Source organism: Biomphalaria glabrata, chromosome 9 (genome assembly GCF_947242115.1).
Source record: "Biomphalaria glabrata chromosome 9, xgBioGlab47.1, whole genome shotgun sequence".
Classification (NCBI taxonomy): Eukaryota; Metazoa; Mollusca; class Gastropoda; family Planorbidae; genus Biomphalaria; species Biomphalaria glabrata.
Genome location: NC_074719.1, coordinates 42953524 through 42973386, shown reverse-complemented (window position 1 = coordinate 42973386; position 19863 = coordinate 42953524). Strand labels below are relative to the sequence as shown.

At 32.6% G+C, this 19863-nt stretch overlaps 2 protein-coding genes across 5 annotated transcripts; both read right to left on the bottom strand.

Moving 5' to 3' along the window:
• Positions 1 to 1507: 1507 nt before the first annotated feature.
• Positions 1508 to 19401, bottom strand: LOC106065244 (DNA repair protein SWI5 homolog). Of its 4 annotated transcripts, none has more exons than XM_056040499.1 (6): positions 19245 to 19401; positions 11228 to 11309; positions 9218 to 9321; positions 7316 to 7410; positions 6209 to 6310; positions 1508 to 6045 (listed from the first exon to the last, which is right to left on the bottom strand). In XM_056040499.1, the coding sequence occupies exons 1-5, from the start codon at positions 19253 to 19255 to the stop codon at positions 6246 to 6248; spliced, it is 357 nt and encodes a 118-aa protein (XP_055896474.1). In that variant the 5' UTR covers positions 19256 to 19401; the 3' UTR covers positions 1508 to 6045; positions 6209 to 6245. The 4 variants fall into 4 exon arrangements, with proteins under 4 accessions (XP_055896474.1, XP_055896476.1, XP_055896473.1 ...); XM_056040501.1 differs by having other exon boundaries at positions 6209 to 6307; XM_056040498.1 differs by having other exon boundaries at positions 1508 to 6310.
• On the bottom strand, positions 5647 to 6018 carry LOC106065243 (Rieske domain-containing protein-like). Its single transcript, XM_013224024.2, has one exon. The coding sequence runs from the start codon at positions 6016 to 6018 to the stop codon at positions 5647 to 5649; it is 372 nt and encodes a 123-aa protein (XP_013079478.2).
• Positions 19402 to 19863: the final 462 nt, after the last annotated feature.

Below are 19863 nucleotides of genomic sequence, written 5' to 3'. Positions count from 1 at the left end.
AAGGCAACATGCAGAATTTCATATTTAAAAAAATAGTGAAAAATGGATTTGGCTAACATTTCCCTAGCACCGATAATTTGCACAAGCCAGTTATCTAATATCCTTAACCACGCTACCAATACAAAGAAAGACTTTAGCCCAAAAATTAAAAAAAATTCAGCTATGTATTTGTTTTTAGCCTAAAGTTAATGGTACTGGTATTACCTAAAAGTTGGAGACAGCACTTTACGAAATGATTAACTTTATGAATTCCTTTTGTAGATAACTTCTTAATAAGGCTTCATATTGTAGACCACATTAAATTATAATATCAATACAATGAGAAGTCACTCAAATTTCTGACTAGATTGAAGTAAACAAAACAACAAGGTTACAAAGACAGTTTGTGTGGAAACACAAACTCGAAATGGTCCACCTAGGCAGCTAAAAAGGCAGGTTTCAATATTTTCAGAAAGTACATAAGAATGAAATTCTATCAAAGACAAATGACAGAAGAATGGAAAAAGAAGGTTGACAGATCTTGTGTGGTGCCCCAATGGTCCAGCAGACTAATGGATAGGTGAAAGTGAAGTTATATGTGAACCTGGGCTAACTAATGTCTTATAATCAGTATCTAATTGTTTTGTAAAGGGTCAATCTGTTATTCAAATCCTCAAGAAAAAAACTTTTCTATTTTTTTTTCCCATTAGTTCAGTGTTCTATAGTTCCAGTGTAGCGCTGCAGTTCATGCGATAATATGAAAAACTACTTATTAATTGTTGTTTTAAATTATGTCCAACTTATATGCATACTAAATCATCATTATCATCAAATTCCATTTGAGTGAGGGCTTGAGAGGCTTAAATCCTCTCCTGCAAAAGCCCTGGACAAACCCTGCTGTCTTGCTTAGTGCGTATATGTCACCATAGAGGTCGAGAATTTTTGGTTTCCTGTCGAGGCGGAAATCAGTAAGTCTTGGTCAGTCAAACATGCATACTAAATAGATTTTTTTCTCTTTAAAAAAAAGTAAACAAGTAGAACTTAATAAGCTTATCAATACAAATGTAAAAAAAATAATTTTTGTCCAAAAATCTAAAACCATTTGCATAAATGTGTTAAAAATAATGGAAATAGCTATCTCCCCCACTAAAGAGCCTCCCGTGTTTGTTACTATTAATAGTGAATAGTTGTAAAAGTGGTGTATTTTTATGAAAAAACTGCTTGCATAAGTGATTTAAAAAATTAGATTTTTCGCTTTCAGAAAAGAAAAAAGTAGCCATTGCATCAGAACTTTTAATGGTCTAAAATATTATGATGTCGGATTTTCACTATCTTTTCTAGTTTACGAGATCTAAACAGGACAGACGGACAGACATTCCACACAAAACTAAGAGCGTCTTTTCCCCTTTCGGGGACCGCTAAAAAACTTTTGCATTGAGCTGGCCATGTAACATAAGTGACACAGAAATGAAAAACTTTGACCTCACCTGTTTTCTCTTAAAAAAAGTTGTGTGAAAATTTCTTAAAGACTAAAGATCAACACTAGTTTGCCAAAACAAGGTTTACATAAGTGAGTGGTACGGTAGCAAACCTTTTTAGCCTAATGGCCATATGTATTACGAGCACATCTTCCATAAGCAGCATTGCTGCATCAAGCAATGGAAAAGTAATCCTCTGTGAACGCATTAAACACTGGGCTGAAGTTTCATGGGGCCAAAAGGCTCCTGATCATGGGTGAAATATGGCCTGCAGGCTGTAGTTAGGGCAATACTGGTTTGATCAAGTTTGGTTTTGGTTTTAGGCACATCGGCACAATTTTAGGCCATGTCGTGCCTGTGTTTGATCAAAGTAGAGGGCAGATACGACCTCTGGTAAGTATTTCGAGAACAAAGAAATAATGAATGTCCTCTCCCCCCTACTTTTATGTTGGCGAAGATCTTTTCTACATTGCTTACATCTTAGGGCTTATAAAATAAATAATGAGCATATTATATATTTAAAGGTCCTATTTGGAAAGACAATTAATTTTTAACTAATGATTTTTTTTTTAATAAAATGCAATAAAAACAATTATTTATTAATTCCTTTTTATCTAGTTTGTTAAGATATCCCTAGTAAACATTTTATTTGGTTGAAAAATCATCTGGATAAATATGCTCCCATCCCTCAAGTTTTAACACTAAGTAAAAACAATTCTTTAAAGCCGCTAAAAATATAGAAATGAAAATATAAAATTGAACTATAAATACAAGAATTGAAACTGATTTATTTCCCCTTACACTTAATTCAGTTTCAGATCTTGTTCGTAAACAAGCGTTACAGATTTATTTCAATGCTTTTTAAAAATATTTTAGCTGTCCACATTTATATAAGTTCCCTTTTCAGACATAGTGATTTATAGGACAGATGAAATTAAGGTAATCTGTTTCTGTGGCCAAAGGTTAACAGGGTGTCATGCACAATGACTAACTGCCTTTACTTTCCCCAACTAATGTCAGGTACCCATTAGAATTGGGTGGTCTCAGGGGCGATCTAAAAATCCAGAAATTCAAAATCCTATTCTTCACCATCTTTCAAACGCAGGACCCCAGGTTTGTAAGTCAAGCACTTATCCACTCAGCCACCGCACTCCTTGCACATTTATAATTTAACTTTAAATTATATTTCAGTTCAAATTCTGTTATGGTACTTCACTTAACTTAATACTATTTGTTTTATTTACAATTTTACTTTTTCAATGTTGCCAAGTATTCTGTAGTGCCAAACAAATGTCATATAATTTTAAGAAACATAGCTTAACATGTTCTGAAAGCTAAAAGTCTGGACTAGCGAAACTTGCCCTTGTGGAGCATCACCAGAGAATCCTGACCAAGTCCTTCAAAGCTGCATACTATATCAAGAGGCCCAAACAAGACTGGGCCCCAAAACCCTCCTACAGAAGAAAAACTATAGAGAGAACTGCCTGATCTGAAAACCACAGCGTGGTTCATCTCAGATATAGGATTACTGATCTGAACCCTCTGAATTGAAAAATGAGAAAGAAGAAGAAGAATAGCGTAACAAAACTTCCTTTATTCTATATATCAGATACACCAAAATAGAGCTAGCTTTAGTTTTTATGCCAAAGATGAAAATATCTAATTGATGTTCTTGACTTTCATTTTTCCAGTTAACTACATTTCAAAAATGGTGCAATGCATCATACCGGGTATTTGAAAGATTAAATATTACAATAGTACTGGGACACTTGGCTTTTGTAATTTATTGAATTAGTCCATGTGTGTAAAAAGTAAATGTAACAATTTTATTTTTGTCTAACAGTTGTGCGTAACAAAGAATTCATTTTTTTAAGTCAAGTAATTCAAAACAAATTCAACCTTTTACAAACGTTTAAACTTAAAACAGAAAGGACAGGAAGTACTTATTAAAATCAAGTTCCAAGTTAAAAAAAAAGAATTATTAAACATTCATAGATCCCTGTTTGAAAAAGTCTAATAAAATTTTTTTTACTAAATACAAGAAAAATGAGTAAAAAAATAATTTGTTTCATTTAATAGGAAGTCTGATATGGGAACAATGAAATGGAAAGCAAAGATTTCTTAGCACAAAGCAAAGCCTGTAAAGTTTTATGTTTATGAATGAGTATTATTACAGCTGGAGGTGTGGTGGCTGAGAGGTAAAGTGCTTAGCCTCAAAGCCGGGGATCCTGGGTTCAAATCCTGGTGAAGACTAGGTTTTTTAATTTCGGGATCTTTGACCTTTGAGTCCACCCAGCTCTAATGGGTACCAGACATTAGTTGGGGAAAAGGCGGTTGGTCATTGTGCTGGCCACATGACACTCTCGTTAACTGTGGGCCATAGAAAGCAGCTATAACAAACAAGTTTACATTTAGTGACAAACAAAAAAAATTGACTTCACTATGATGTGAAATCATGAGAACTATAAGGGTAAGCTCTTATTAAGTTATAAAGCATTTCAAGGGATATGCAAATAATGGTAACCTAAAAAAAAATCATTATTGTTTATTCATACAATAAATTACATGTGGTTTAAAAAAGACAGACTCACTCAGATAAAAGAAGAAGGTAAGACAGCAAATTACAATAAACCTATACCTGGTGTTAATAAACAATAATAAACCAAAATTGAGTCAGATCAAACCAGAAGGTCATACATAAAATTACAATAAATATTTAAAAAACAAAACAAAATTAAATCAGACCAGACAAGAAGGCAATAGATCAAATAGCATGAAAAAGAAAGTACCATGTATATGCATGCCTTAAAAAAGCAACATGTCTCAAAAAGCAATCTATCTGGATAAATATGAGGTGGGGTCTATTGTCACTATGACCTCATTCTACCTCTTTCTAGAAACGGGGGTCAGGTAAAAAAAGTCGCAGAATAAATATGTTTATTATAACCATCCAATCAGAGAAAGCAGCCATGAAACAAAGTCACATACGTCAGTTTCTAGAGGGTCATAGTTATTACAAATATTTACAATAGAAGTTTCTACGATTCTGGAAAAGACGATTTAAAAAGGTATAAATTGGAGGAAAGAAAGCGAGTTAGTCGGGGTCCTTGCATTGTAATGGGTCCTTAAGCAGTTGCAAGTCCACGAAATGTTTAGAGTCAAGTTAAATATAGAAAGTTCAGTTGTATCAGTACTAAATTGTATCAGCATAAAGACGTATCAGTATTAAGTTGTGTCAGTACTAAGTATCACCAGTATAAAGTTGTATCAGAGTAAAGTTGTAACAATATGACTCCAGTATAACTAAGAAACAGTATTTTGTGGTTTTATTACTCCATTGAATTAACAAGAATTTTATGTCAAGTTGATGCTGAATTGACAATCAATGAATTGTTTGCATTTATGAGTTTCTGTGTGTGTTTTAATCATTTTAAATATCCCCGGCAAGTGATTCTGTTTGTGCCATTACAGATATAAAAAAGGAAAGATAAGAAATATAGTGAAACAATCATATATATATACAATCATCCAAAAATATTGGCACTACAGAAAAACAGAAATCCTCACACCTGTAACTTAAGTATTTGTCTAGTGCATGCGATGCTAGATGACTACGATTCTCCATCTATATTTTTTTTATTAAATACCATACATTTCTTCTAATTATATGGCTACCACTCATATTTCTAAGCAAGCAATGATGCATAAAAAGAAGAAAACACTGCATTACATATGTTATATAGCTATGTTATATTTAAATGACTAGAACTCTACATATTGAGTTAATTAGTTCCATTGTTTTGCCTTCTTGGCAGACTCAATAATCCTATGTGCTATACTGCACGGTAGAAAAAGAAAAATTGAAACAAATTCTTTAAGCTTTTGGTCTTTGAATTATAACAGGTAAAACATTGCATCTGTTTGAATTACCCAATATAACAAGTATAACATTTACAAGTTAGTAAAATATTTGTTAATAGACATGATACAAAAGACAGCAAAACAGCCAATTCGGTCTCTTGCTAAATTTTGGAATAATCTCAAAGAGTAAACAACTTTAGATAAATTACCAAACATTACATTTCAACAATTTTCAAGGTAATAAATATAAAAATATATTTGTTCTTTAAATGTTAACAGTAGTTTTGTCAAAGATATAATGCTGTGACGTCACCATTGGTCTAAAGGTCTATCTAGTTAAAGATACGGGCCGAGGGATTAGTGCATACAGCCCGTCCTCTCTCTGCTCAGTCTGGTATGTCCTGAGCTTGGGCCCCATAGGAGATTCCCCAGTCTCCAGATCAAATGTGAAGTAATGCATGGGGCAAGTCAGTTGGTAGCTGCCTCCTAAGTCCTCGATACTTCCCTGCTCCAGGGGTCCCTTGGCATGTGGGCAAGAGGAGTTGGTCAAGAAAAACTTGCCAGGCTCGACATAAAACAAGGCCAGGTTGGGTCCACCCTCCATGTAGATTTTTCGACATGCTTTGCTCTTTAACTCATCTATGCTGCCCACAAAATGCCAACTCAAAACCTCTGATGTCTCTGTTTCAGTTTCTGCCATGGTGTCACAAGTTTTTTTTCTTTCTCTCTAGTAAATATAAAAACAAGGCTCTCTGTGTTAGCTAGTCCAAGCTTCTAAACTGATTTAATGTTAACTTAAAATTTAGTTAGTAAAGCCCAAAAGAGTAAAAAGTCAGAGTTTTATTATTTTTAAAGTACAGCAGACTTTGACTTCAGATGTTCAGACTCACAGTTTGGCAAATATTTGACACCTCACAGGTGATGTCTTCAGTCATTAAAATTCAATTCATATCTTTCATACAAATCTTTGGTTTGCAATCCTTCTGCCTCTGCTGAAAAAAAAAAAGGTAAAAATATAAACTTGGTTTCGAGTTTATGAAAGTACTTCATCTAAAAAAAAAACAAAAAACAGTGGGTAAAAAGAAGCTATTTTCTGAAAATCTTTTAACTAAATTGTTAATAAGTAAAGTAAAGTAAAGTTCCTCTTTCAGACCTTGCGATCTATAGGGCAGATCTGTTTCTTTGGCCAACGGTTAACGAGCAGGGTGTCATGTGGCAAGCACCACGACCAACCGCCTTTACTTTCCCCAACTAAAGTTAGGTACCCATTAGAGTTGGGTGGACTCAGGGGTGCCCTAAAAATCTTGAAATTCAAAATCCCAGTCTTCACTGAGATTCGAACCCAGGACCCCAGGTTTCAGAAGCCAAGCGCTTAACCACTCACCCACCGCGTCCCCAAATTGTTAATAAATTAGGTCTTTATTCATGGCTTTAAGAGAGTATAACTAGAATTCATTAAAGTTTAATAATGATAATTTTTTTAAAATTTATCCCCAAGTCATAAGAGGAAAGTAACAAAGAGATTTTTTCGCTTTAAAGAAATTTAATTAAATAGAGCAAGTGCAGAAAAGCATGTTTTTTTTTTTTACTATGATAAAATAACATGTTTGCTACAAACAAGGACGGACAATGGGGCTTACAAATCTAAAAGTTGATGTTTAACAAACTTGTGATAATTATTTAAGCATAGGTAAGTTGATAGCCAACAATGAAAATCAAAACATGTAATAACATTAAGGCATTTGTTTTCAATTCTGAAGATTTAGGATGAGTGCAGTATTTCAAATGGCCACATAAACCCAGTTGAAACATATCGGAGACCTTTATAAAGAACAGCCCTTGCTGAAGACAGGTGCAGACGATGAAAAGAAATCTACACCCTGGTGGAAAACAGCTTTGCCTGAATCAGTTGTCAACATTACCAATAGTGGTAAATGTATCAGTTCCCAAAAGTTTACGTCTAAAAGAAAACATTTTATGCGTTAGTAAATGAGTACCTATTCTTCCCATCAACATCTGTCCGACATCTTTGATTTCATTGTATTCATGCAACTTGTCAATATGCTCTTGAAGCTCTTTTTCTTTGTAGCCTCTGAAAAAAAAAAATTTAAACAAATTTAAAGGTTGTCTTCATAACTACTCAGCAATACATTGGCAAACAAGGTCTTCAAGAAATCAAAGTCCCGAAGAAAAGTAATAAAACAATAGTTTCTGTACCCCACTAATGTTTAAGTGTTGCGTGAATATGTAGCATGTATGGAGACACACCGTTGATGACTCAATTTCTGTAATAGGGGGAACTGTTAACTGATACCATAATACCCCAAAGCATCTAGAAAATTGTTGTTGGTCACTTTATAGATTCATGAAAAAAATATTCACACTATATGTCTTAAAGAAATATAGGCCTCAAATTGTCAGACACCTACAAGAAAAAAGTGTAGACACTGACACAGGAGGCTGTTTCATTATTTCAGCAAATGTGATGGGCACAGTAAATAGTTACACATTTTTAATCAAAGTTAATGCTAGGAAAAAAACAAAACTTGGTGGGCATATTTCATTTGAGAATATATTCTTAAATCTGTTACAATGTAAAACTAGGCATTCTGTCATTCAGGCAGCAGCCTCATTGGCTACTGGCCAACCTAGCATTTTCCCAAATATCCATATAGTCTGTCCAACCGTTTTCCTGTAACTTTTAACCAGTTTAAAATGAAATACAATTCTGAAAAGCTCATCATTGTTAACTCTTTCTCTCCTAATTGATGATGCCAACGTTGATTTGACCCACATTAAACTAAATTGATTTTGGATTTGTAAACTTTAATTTGTGTTGTGTAAAAAAGATCATGCATTTTCCTATTATTCACTACCAAATATAACATTTTCTAATAAAAAAACAAAAATTTATTGAAGTTTAATCATAACAAGATAGAGAAATACAAATGAGCAAAATGAATAATATTATCAAAATGAGGAAAATAATTATGGAGAGAAAGAGTTAACCATTTAGCTATTGTCAGAAGAATCTATCTTCAGAAAAGAAAAGAAAACTATCCTTGAGAAAAGGGATATAACTGTATCAATTATTTAAAAAAATCCTTTTTTTTTTTTTTTTTTACTTAATTCATAGAAAAAAACTAATAAAATTCTTAATTTCTTAATAGAGAATAACAGACCTAGGGATTAGCATCAAGTCATAAATAGGTCTACAGAGCTCAAAAACATATGTTGGATTTAGTTGCATTCCTATCTCCCATTTGACTATATCTAACACAATACTGGATCCAGCTTTATTTTTTTTTCTTCACTACTATCAGTCTCAACAGGCTGCAAATCACTTAGATCTACCCCAAACATTATTTTCTTATTCTACAGCTGAAACATTAAAATCATATTCAATTAAAGCATACACATAAGAATAAATATATTCCATTTTTTTGTAGGCTAGCAAAAAAAAAAAAAAAAAAAATTTTCAAAAAAATCATAAAAATCCATTCCAACATGCTGCAGATACCAAATAAACACCTAAAAATAGGTCAGAGTTTGTAAACGTATAAAACGTTATTTAAAAACTAGCAGTGCGTGTGTAAGCAAAACAACCCAAAATCGTTGATTGCAGGCAACTCCCAGCGACTTTAGCTGTTCTAGCAGTAGTGGCGATTCTGGTTCTGAAATAGTTAATTTTTTTACTACTTTCTGCGTTTTATCAATTGTGTGTTCTTAAAGTCTGGAAGTTAAAAGAAAATTCACACCCTTAAACATTTTAACCTGAGACCTCAGTTCAGAACCCAAATACTTTATCCCTTGGCCACCAAAGCCTTCATCCCTTTGAGCTAACCAGAAAACAGAAAAGATTACTCAAGCCCACAGGCTCAGGAGTTCTTAACACTTACAAAGCTGTCAGCTGTTCAATTTCAGATTCAGTTTTCGCCAAGGTTTTTCTGAGGGTCTCAATCTGCTCTTGAAGCTGTGATTCAGTGCAAGTGCAGGGTGTGTCCTAATGAAATAATGTTTGACAGTATTAGCTGATTTTTTTTTTTTTTTCAAAGATGGTTTGTGGATAAATTTGAAATTTAAATGAATTTGTAAAATTTGACCTTCATCGGGTTCAATAATGGTGTTGGTGAATATTGAAAACTTACTTACGTGAACAAACATAACTATCTAAAAAATCAAGACCTCATATCCATTACAAACGAGCCAACTAATAGCAATACTGGTCATTTGAAAACAACGTTTTTGTTTCCCTCACTACATCAAACTTTGCAGTGTGAATGTATTATATAATTCTGTAGGCAATTACTATTTTTTGTATTATATAATTCTGTAGGCAATTACTATTTTTTGTATTATATAATTCTGTAGGCAGCTATTATTTTTTGTATTTATATAATTCTGTAGGCAGTTGCTATTTTTTGTATTATATAATTCTGTAGGCAGCTATTATTTTTTGTATTTATATAATTCTGTAGGCAATTACTATTTTTTGTATTATATAATTCTGTAGGCAGCTATTATTTTTTGTATTTATATAATTCTGTAGGCAGTTGCTATTTTTTGTATTATATAATTCTGTAGGCAGCTATTATTTTTTGTATTTATATAATTCTGTAGGCAGTTGCTATTTTTTGTATTATATAATTCTGTAGGCAGCTATTATTTTTTGTATTTATATAATTCTGTAGGCAATTACTATTTTTTGTATTATATAATTCTGTAGGCAGCTATTATTTTTTGTATTATATAATTCTGTAGGCAATTACTATTTTTTGTATTATATAATTCTGTAGGCAGCTATTATTTTTTGTATTTATATAATTCTGTAGGCAGTTGCTATTTTTTGTATTATATAATTCTGTAGGCAATTACTATTTTTTGTATTATATAATTCTGTAGGCAGCTATTATTTTTTGTAATTATATAATTCTGTAGGCAATTACTATTTTTTGTATTATATAATTCTGTAGGCAGCTATTATTTTTTGTAATTATATAATTCTGTAGGCAGTTACTATTTTTTGTATTATATAATTCTGTAGGCAGTTACTATTTTTTGTATTATATCAATTCTGTAGGCAGCTACTATTTTTGCATATTTTTTATACTGAGGACTTGTCTGTTAGAATTAAAAAAGAGTCAAAGATACTTTCACTGTTCATACAATCAATATGATTGTAATAATAAGTAAGCTAGTTTATGTTCACAAAATACTTTATAATAATCATAATAATAAAATGCTCCCCATCATAGTTTAGAGTATGATATCCTGGATAACATTTGTGTACAACTTAAAATTTTAATTTCTTAAATCCAAAGAAATGTTTTTTAAGAGAGCTCAAGTCTCCAAAACCAGCCTAGATTTGATTAAAAAAAAATGAAAAGCCCTCATTTAAACCTAACAAATTACGAAATAAAGAAATACTCTATTTTGGGTGATAAAAGAAATTAACATATTTTAGTGTAGCAAAAAACTTAAAAGTGTCCAGTATGACAAAACACAGTTTCATGCACCATGCATTGCAAAGGTAAGTGAACTGAGTCTGTCCTAAAATCTCAGAAAACAAAATTGTTTTATGTTTCTGATATTTCTTCAGAATTAAATATTTTTTACATTCTACAGACGGCAGGGTTTGAAACATGGTACCATTGAGGTGATAGTTTAGAGAGAGAGTAGTCCTTAAGGGACTGCAGGCACGACATGGCCTAAATTGTGCTGATGTGCCTAAAATCAAAAACCAAACCAGAGCAAATACCATAAGACCAGACAGCTAACCAGATAATAAAGCGAATAATGTAGGCTCAGCAAGCAAGCCCTGGTTGTATCATCTTGTCATGTGGACTATTGCATGGTAATGAATAAAAACACTTTTCTTAAAGCAATTAAAAAGTATATAAGAAACTCACAGATGATCTGTTTAATGGAGATTTAAACTGCTTTGTCACAGGAGATTTAAAGGAGGACTGGGTTGAAGCAGCAGGCTTGGAGCTGAAAAAAAACAACAACGAAACAACCTATATAAACGGATACAAATAAAATTAATAACATATATAATGATATAATGAGACCTCAGTATGTTATTCCTATGGTTTTTCTCAGCCATCACTGCTGAACTCTGTTTAGCCTCTTTTTCAACTTTTATGGATGACATGCATGTCTCGCAAGCATGCTACTAATAGAGCCCTCCTTTCTTGCATGGGCACTTGCCCCTTATCTTATCTTATATAATGCAGACGTTACTTCAGAAAAGAAGATGATTACGTCCTACGCGTCATGCATTTAGTCATGCATATTAACCAATGACTTAAATTCTGCCAAGTCACTGGTTTTCCTGGCTAGCTAAGGCAACCCATTCCATGCTCTAATAGCACTAGGGAAGAAGGAGTATTTGTACAAATTTGTCCTAGCATATGGGACGAGGAATGTGCCTTTATCTTTGTGTCTTTCAGAGTAATTTATTAAATTTTGTTTTTGTATTTGAAGATTATGGTTCAGTGTTTTATGTACGATTGCTACTTTACTTTTGAGCCTTCTGTCCTGAAGGCTTTCTAAATTTAGTGATTCTACTAAAGGTGTTACTCTAGTCAAATGTGAATATTCGTTTGTTATGAATCTCACTGCTCTATTTTGTGTCTGTTCCAGTTTCTTAATGTTTTCTTGAGTTGAGGGGTCCCAAACGGAGGATGCATATTCTATTATTGGCCTAACCAAGGTTAAATAACATTTTTAGTTTTATGTTCTTATTTGATTTATAGAAATTTCTTTTAATAAATCCTAATGCTTTGTTTGATTTTTTTGTAGTTTCATCAATATGTGGATTCCATGACAGTTTTTCATTTATTATAACACCTAGGTATTTTGGGTTTTTAGTCTGTGTTACTGGTTTGCCATGAATAAGATAAGTGGAATTAATTTGTTTTAGTTTTTTTGTTACTCTTAACAACTGACATTTTTCTGGGTGGAAAGACATGCTCCAATTTGATTCCCATTTCTGTAATTCATCCAATTCTCTTTGTAAAATATCTTTGTCTTGTGTTGTTTTTATTGTTCTATATATTATGCAATCGTCTGCAAAAAATCTGACTTTTGTTCCTGAAGTAATGCAATTTGGTAAATCATTTATGTAAATTAAAAATAGTAGTGGACCCAAGACTGTTCCTTGAGGTACACCTGAGTTTACTGTTATCGGTGTTGATTTAGAGCCATTTATTATTACAGTTTGTTCTCTCCCTATCAGAAAATCTTTAATCCACTGATGCAGTGGACGATTAATGCCGAAATATTTTAATTTTTTAAGCAAACTATGGTGGTGAACTTTGTCAAAAGCCTTAGAAAAATCTAGTAAGATAGCATCTATTTGTTCACTATTATCTAAACCTTTTGAAAAATCATCAATTAGTCCTATTAGTTGTGTTTCACATGATCTATATTTCCTAAAGCCATGTTGGTATGGCGTGAGGACATTATGTTTGTCTAAGTGGTTTATGATGTTGCTACATATTATGTGTTTTAGGATTTTACATGTGATGCTGGTAAGTGATACTGGTCTGTCGTTTCCTGGGTCAGATTTTTCTCCTTTTCTAAATAGGGGGGTGACATTAGCTTCTTTCCAGTCCTTTGGTACTCTGCCCTGGTTAAGTGAAGCCTGAAAGAGTATTTTGAACACTAAGGCTAGCTCATTGCTTAGTTCTTTGAGTAATCTAGCTGGAATACCATCAGGTCCAGACGCTTTATTTGGTTTGGTGTTGGCTAATAGTTTTTGAATTCCATTTTCTTGTACTACTATATCTTCTATGTTGTCTACTTGGTTCAAATTCAGTAATATGTCTTTGTCTCCCGGGGCTGAGAATGCTGATGCTAAGTATTTGTTTAGGATGTTTGCTTTAGTTTCATTATCATTATGTATTATGTTATGTTCATCTTTTAATGGCGCCATGCCTGTTGTTTCCATTTTCTTAGACTTAATGTATGACCATAGGTTTTTGTTGTTATCTTTAGATATTACATTGTTTATGTATTCACTCTGCAGCTGTCTGCTTACTTTTTGGGTTAAGTGTTTAATTTTTATATACTTTTTGTAAACTCTTTCTGCATTAGTTTCTTTAAATTTTCTATATAGGTTTCCCTTCTGTTTACAAAGCTTCTTTAGTCTATTATTAAACCAGCATTTATTTATTTTGTTTGATGTGTATTTAGTTGGTATATGATTTTCTATAATGCTTTTAAGATGGTTTTTAATGAAATTCCAGAGGTCATCGACTGGTTGGTTAATGTCTTTTTCTAATAAGAATGTTTGTTGAAAGTTTAATGCAGCTTGATGTAGTTGTGTTAGATTACATTAAATCTAGAGTAAGATTTTTCTTTTGGGTTTTGTATTGGCTACTGCTTTTATCTGACTGTGTATTTTTATGATCTCATGGTCTGATAGACCAGGGATAATATCATAATCAACTACTAATCAAGGTCTGTTGGTTAAGAAGAGATCTAATCTAATCTAATGTTGTTTAATCTAGTTGGCTTTTTAATGATTTGATCTAAACTTAGGTTGTGTAAAGTTTCTATGAAAAGCTCATTTATGTCCTTAAGGTTTTGGTGTTTATCTATGGTTAGTGTTTTCTAATTTATATCAGGTAGGTTGAAATCACCCATAATCCAAAAAACTGCATTTTTATTTGTCTCTTTAAGTGTAGTAATCTGATTACATAGTTCCTGCATGTATTCTAAACTAGAATTTGGTGGTCTGTAAATGCTGCCTATTATTAGGGATGTTGAGGTGGTATTTATTTTACAAAATTTTACTTCTATATTTTTTGAGTTAGGTAAGGTAATTTCTTCTGCTATAAGAGTGTTTTTTATTGCTAAAAGAACTCCTCCATGATTATCAGCCCTATCTTTTCTAAAAATTTCATAATTACTATTGAAAATTTCTGAATTATAAATTTCAGGATGTAGCCAAGTTTCTGTTCCTGCAATTATGTTTGGTTTCTCACATTCTAATAAAATTTCTAAGTCTGCTGTTTTGTTCCTAATGCTTTGAAAATTTATTACTAAGGTTTTAAGGTATTTTGGTATTACTTCTTTAGTAGGTTTGTTTAGTGAGGCTGTTGTATTAATTTTAGTAGATTTAGGTTTAACAGGAGTGGATCTTGCTAGTGGTTGGTGAGTTTGGTTTGGGATGGTGTTTAGGATGTTGTATGGGTTAGAAGTGTCTGCATCAAAGGAATCAAACAGTCCTGATGTAAACTGAGGTAACCCACATGGTACACAGTGCCATGATGCGTCTTTGTTGCCTAAGGCATAATACACAAGTGTATTCATATGGAGACATGATGCATGGTACCATTCATCGCAGGTGTCACATTGAATGGCTTTCTGTTTCATGGTGCATACTTTTTTGCAGATGTTGCATCTTTCACCTTAAGTGAAATAATAATAATAATAATAATCTTTATTGTCCGTAAGGAAATTTGTCTTACAATTTGTGCATTACAATAAACAAAACATTATAACTATAAAAAAACAAAATGTACATTTACACCAGACTCACTCATAATTTACATGTGAAAAGTTTATATCAGATTGTTTCTATTTAATGATTTGATTGCCAGGGGAACAAAAGAGTTTGTCTTTGCTATCGGTGTCTTGTATCTCTTTTGGGATGGTAAAATCACAAAATCCTGACCCAAAGGGTGATTTTTTATTTCTAGAATCTTTTTAGCTTTTTTTATGGATGTTTGTCTCAAACAGCTGCCCAAATAGCGACCAAATGTTAAATGAGATCCCAGTACATATCCTTAGACAAGACAAAACGTTCTTACCAAAGTCAGCCATAACATGGAAGCAGAAAAAAAAAAAGCAAAAACATGTCTGTCTTTGAATAATATGTATAGCACCTTCTTAGAAGACCTAAAATCCATAAGGCACCAGCTTAAAAGAGGTTGAAGAAGTTGCCTATGGTTGATCTCAGTGGAGAGAGCTTGCTGCTCTATGTGCCTAATGGGTCAGGAACTAATGATACAAAAGACTTAGGGGACCACCTTGATCTAAACAAAAATTAAGACTGGAGTAGAAGCAGGGATAATAGTTTTTTAAGGTACCGGTAAAAAAATACAACTGAAATAAAGATTACTAAGTTTTGAATGCTATTTAGAAGCAGGGATACTAGTTTTTTAAGGTAAAAACAAAAATACTAATTTTTTAAATGCTATTTTAGATCCAAAGAAACAATGGTAAAAAATATGCTGGATAAAAATAAAAACACCATATAGTAAAGAAAAAAATAAGATTCTTTGTGAGACTTAACATTGATATTTGTTATATTGATTACCAATGTGATTGCTTCTTCCACTGAGTACTGGCCAAGGCCATTCCTAACATGCTTTAAAAATTACATAATGCACAAAAGATCCCAATCAAAATGAATAAATATATATCCCAATTTCTGAGTACTTTGCCAACATTACAGGTTTCTGGATCTTTTTTCAAGTCAATAATAATTTTTTTTAAACAGAAAATGAATAGGTGCCGGTACTCAGTGATGGATTGCCTAACTTTTAACAATAAATTAATGATAAATGGTAAAATACAAGAAAAGTAATAATTTTTCTCCCACATTGAAAAAGGTGCCGGTACTCTGTTCCAGTGCGTACTGTCACAAAAAAGCCATGTACATACATACGGTACGTGACGTTTTGGCACAACCGTTTTGGTGAAGGATATAAATTGATGATAATTAAATAAGCACATAGCTTTTATAACAATGTTTGTTTCACTCTACTATAAAATTGTATGTATAGTATGAATTCTAACACTGTCCAGCGAATTTTTTAAAATTAAAAGGTTTTGCTTATTTCATGAATATATAATAAGTCAGATTCCTGAATGTTAGTGACACGTGTCAATGAAAGGTTGAATGGCGTAAGGTTGCCGAATGCAAATGTCATGTAATACTGGGTTCTGGCTTCCTGAGGTGCTCTTGACACGTGACGAGACAAATAGTATAAACTGACCTAAGTCCGTTTCAGCAGACAAACATGAAGTTTATTTTACTATAATAATAATAATACACTGCACTCCTTGTTAGTGCTACAAGTCAAGAAATAAAAACAATCCTATCCACATAACAGCGGTATCAAATGTATCCAATATATGTTAGTTACAAGTACGTCTGCATCACAGCGGGTAACATTAAGAGCAATTACTACTAGTGACACTGGAGCTTCAACTATAGATATCCATTGAAATACGAATAATACTTTAATATTCAATAAGCACATAATGAAATCAACTGTCAAATATTATTAATCAACAATCACTAGTCCATCGACTTTCATGCTATATACATATATATACACCAGTCCAGGAAGCAACGTCCAACCTTCCCGGACCGGGAGCAAGACCTTACTGACTTGACTGCAACTTTATTCATTCTACTTCCTGTTTTCTACATCAGGAATTCCATGTGTCTTTTAAACTCTTAACATGACGTGAACTTTAGATCATGCAATGTCAACTAAGACTGTGACAACATGCTATCCCCTCCCCATTAATTATATGTGAGTCCTGCTAAGCACACTGGATGACAGTCTTCGATTTCTTTACAAAAGACATTTTAAAAAAAAATTGACATTAGCTTAATATACGAACAAGCTAAGATACTTTTAAAAGATATAGTTTGAGAAATTGGGTGAGGGGAGATGTGTCACCCAAATCACCCCTAACCCTAACCCAATTTCTCAAAATATATCTTTTAAGAGTATCTTATCTTGTTCAGTGATTTGGGGTGACACATCTCCCCTTGACACAGGTAAAGTCAAACAAATAGAGACAAAACCAGCACCGAGCACTGGTCGTTGGCGTCATGCGTCTGGCGATCGTATCCTTCGGACTGGTCATTACCTATGACACCTATCCCGCCACATCTCTTCTGGACACATTTCACTCCTTGTATATACTCTTCCCTCCACCCCCTTCCCGTCTCTCGCGGGTAAGACGATAATCTGTTTCTAGCACTCCTCCTGACATCATTTCATTTTGTTTTTGTTTGTAAATTAGTGTAATACCTTAAACAAAAATTTTTGAAAATAAAAATGTGCCTCTTAATAAACAGACCTACACAAGCCAAAATGTTTATTAAACAAAATGATGTGAAACACAAACACACATCTACATGCAGTAAATGATAAGTCACATTGATTAATGGACTTGTTATAGTTCACATAACGTAAGTTTTGTTAACAGAGATATAAAAAATAATTAATCGAATAACTTATGTAAATATATAATGTACAAAAACTACTAATGTTTTTTGCTTAAAAATGTGTTTAAAAATGTATAATAAACAGTTTTTTTTTTCAATATATTATACCAAGATAAACATAGCATACATTCTACCCCCTGCACCCCCTTAAAAAAAGTCTTAATAATTTTGACTATTTCAAGCAAGCATACTGTGAAGTATGGATGGCAGCCTGGTCTTGTGTAATATTAGAGATTTAACAATAATTAAATAACAAACTTAAATAACAAAAATAACGGACAAAAATATCTCTTGTTCTGTACATGAAAAATATGTTCAACGCAAACACACATAAAAACATAGATATGTATAATTCTTTTTAAAGAAATAATACAATGAACGTAAACAATGTGACCAAAACATTTCATGCACCAAAAGGACCTTCGCGCCAAAACGGCCTGCTTTGATATACATATATATCGTTTATTTATTTATATACCTATATAATCTATTTATATACCTATATTTAATAATCTATTTGTAGAAACAGACAAAAATAAATCTATAAATTAATAATTATAATTTAATAAACGTGATATTTTCAACTAGGCTACATGTATTCTCTCTCTCTCTCATTTAATTCCCATTGATGGACCCGCTTCTTGTTTTCATAATTTGGATGTTCGTTTTGTTACACCTTAACACCCTCTCACTCCGATAGATGCTTATAATTCTTTTCATGACTCTCTCCCCCTTCCCTCCACTGGTAGTGACACTAACGCTTAGTGTATACCTCTCCTCACAGCCAGCTCACCTGCAGTGGGCATGGTCTCTGGCTTCAAATTAGCAGCCTGCACTTTTTCTTTCATTCATAAATTATATATTCTATATATCTCGATCTAGGTCATGTTTATTCATTGAAAAAATCATAGATTTATTAATCCCAATAATATTTCTTATTACCATTTTGCCGTGTCCAATGAAGGAGAATGAGCTAAATTCATTATTATTCGTTGGGACACCTCCTTTTTTAATTTATATAACAGCTAACAGTATAAATGTGATTGGAATGTCTTTCTAAAGATGTTTGGAAGCTTATTTTGATATTTCCATCAGCCTATGATCAAACAGGCTCATAATCTAGCCCTCATCCCTTATATGGGTGTGAATTGCCAGGGGAGGTTAAAACAATAGCTTTACATACATGGTTACAGAGAATCTAAAAAACTGCCATCTGCTTTGGAAAAGTGGAGCAAAAATAATGGAACTTATCTAAAATTGGACATGCGCAGTCCCAAAACGTTGATTTTTTGCTCCAAACTCAAACATAAAAACAAATGAATTACATACAAAACAAGCGACGCATTCAATGAAGGAGAATTTGATGGGGTGTCCCAAATATAAGAGCTTACATTACTCTACTTAAACTTAGAGAGTTAAAAGACTTAAATTCTACTTAATATTATAATTATACTATAGTATAACTATGTGAGTATCATTATGTCGTTCAAAAGGGTCCTTCGATCATCGATGGGAAGTTTTATTAATATTACCAGTATCCTGAGTAATGAGTATCTGAGTATGATTGAGTATGATTATCATGTCAATCATGAGTATGTGAGTCTACTATTATATTATTATAACTATATCATAAATAACGTGAATTAAATTAGATCTATTTCTACCTTTTATGCATTTATAGTAAACTCTGGTGTAAAAAACTAGTCTAGAGTGCAGAATCTGGATCTATTCTATGACAAGAAATGTCAGCATCATTTTCTTTTCGTAAGTATTTCTGTTGTTGTTTTTCTTTTTTATGTTAGATAACTCTGACTTACTAAGATTTGGAAGTAATTTAGTTGCCAACTAAAGTTAATCGCATAAGTATCGACATATATAATTATAAAGATCTACGTAGACTGGAAGTCTTATAAGGACTTCTATAATATTTCACAATTTAAGATGTTTAAATATGCAGGTGCCAGGTCGCAACTGGGTTTGCGTAGCCATGTGAAACACTACACCCATTCTTAGTCTTCGCAACCGAAGACATTACATGATTACCATTCTTCTTCGTTCTCATTATAATGTTGGAGGGTTCAAATTACTAGACCAATATGTGAGAATGACAGAGATCTAGATACGGCTTATGATATCTATAGTTTCTCTTTTAGAAGGGTGTTTGTTCGGGCCAGTGACTTGCTCGGTATATCTAATTGTTTAAGTAATGAATTTGTATATAATGGGACCTACAGAAAATCAAACCCTAATAAACTAAACATAAAGACACAAAAATAAAGACAG

Coding starts and splice junctions, on each gene's coding strand:
- LOC106065244 (XM_056040498.1), bottom strand. Junction 7,411..9,217: donor ATTGAACAGCTGACAGCTTT/GTAAGTGTTAAG, acceptor TTTTTTTTTCAG/AGGCTACAAAGAAAAAGAGC. Junction 6,311..7,315: donor GATGTTGATGGGAAGAATAG/GTACTCATTTAC, acceptor TTTTTTTTTCAG/CAGAGGCAGAAGGATTGCAA.
- LOC106065243 (XM_013224024.2), bottom strand. CDS start 6,018: ATGGCAGAAACTGAAACAGAGACATCAGAGGTTTTGAGTTGGCATTTT.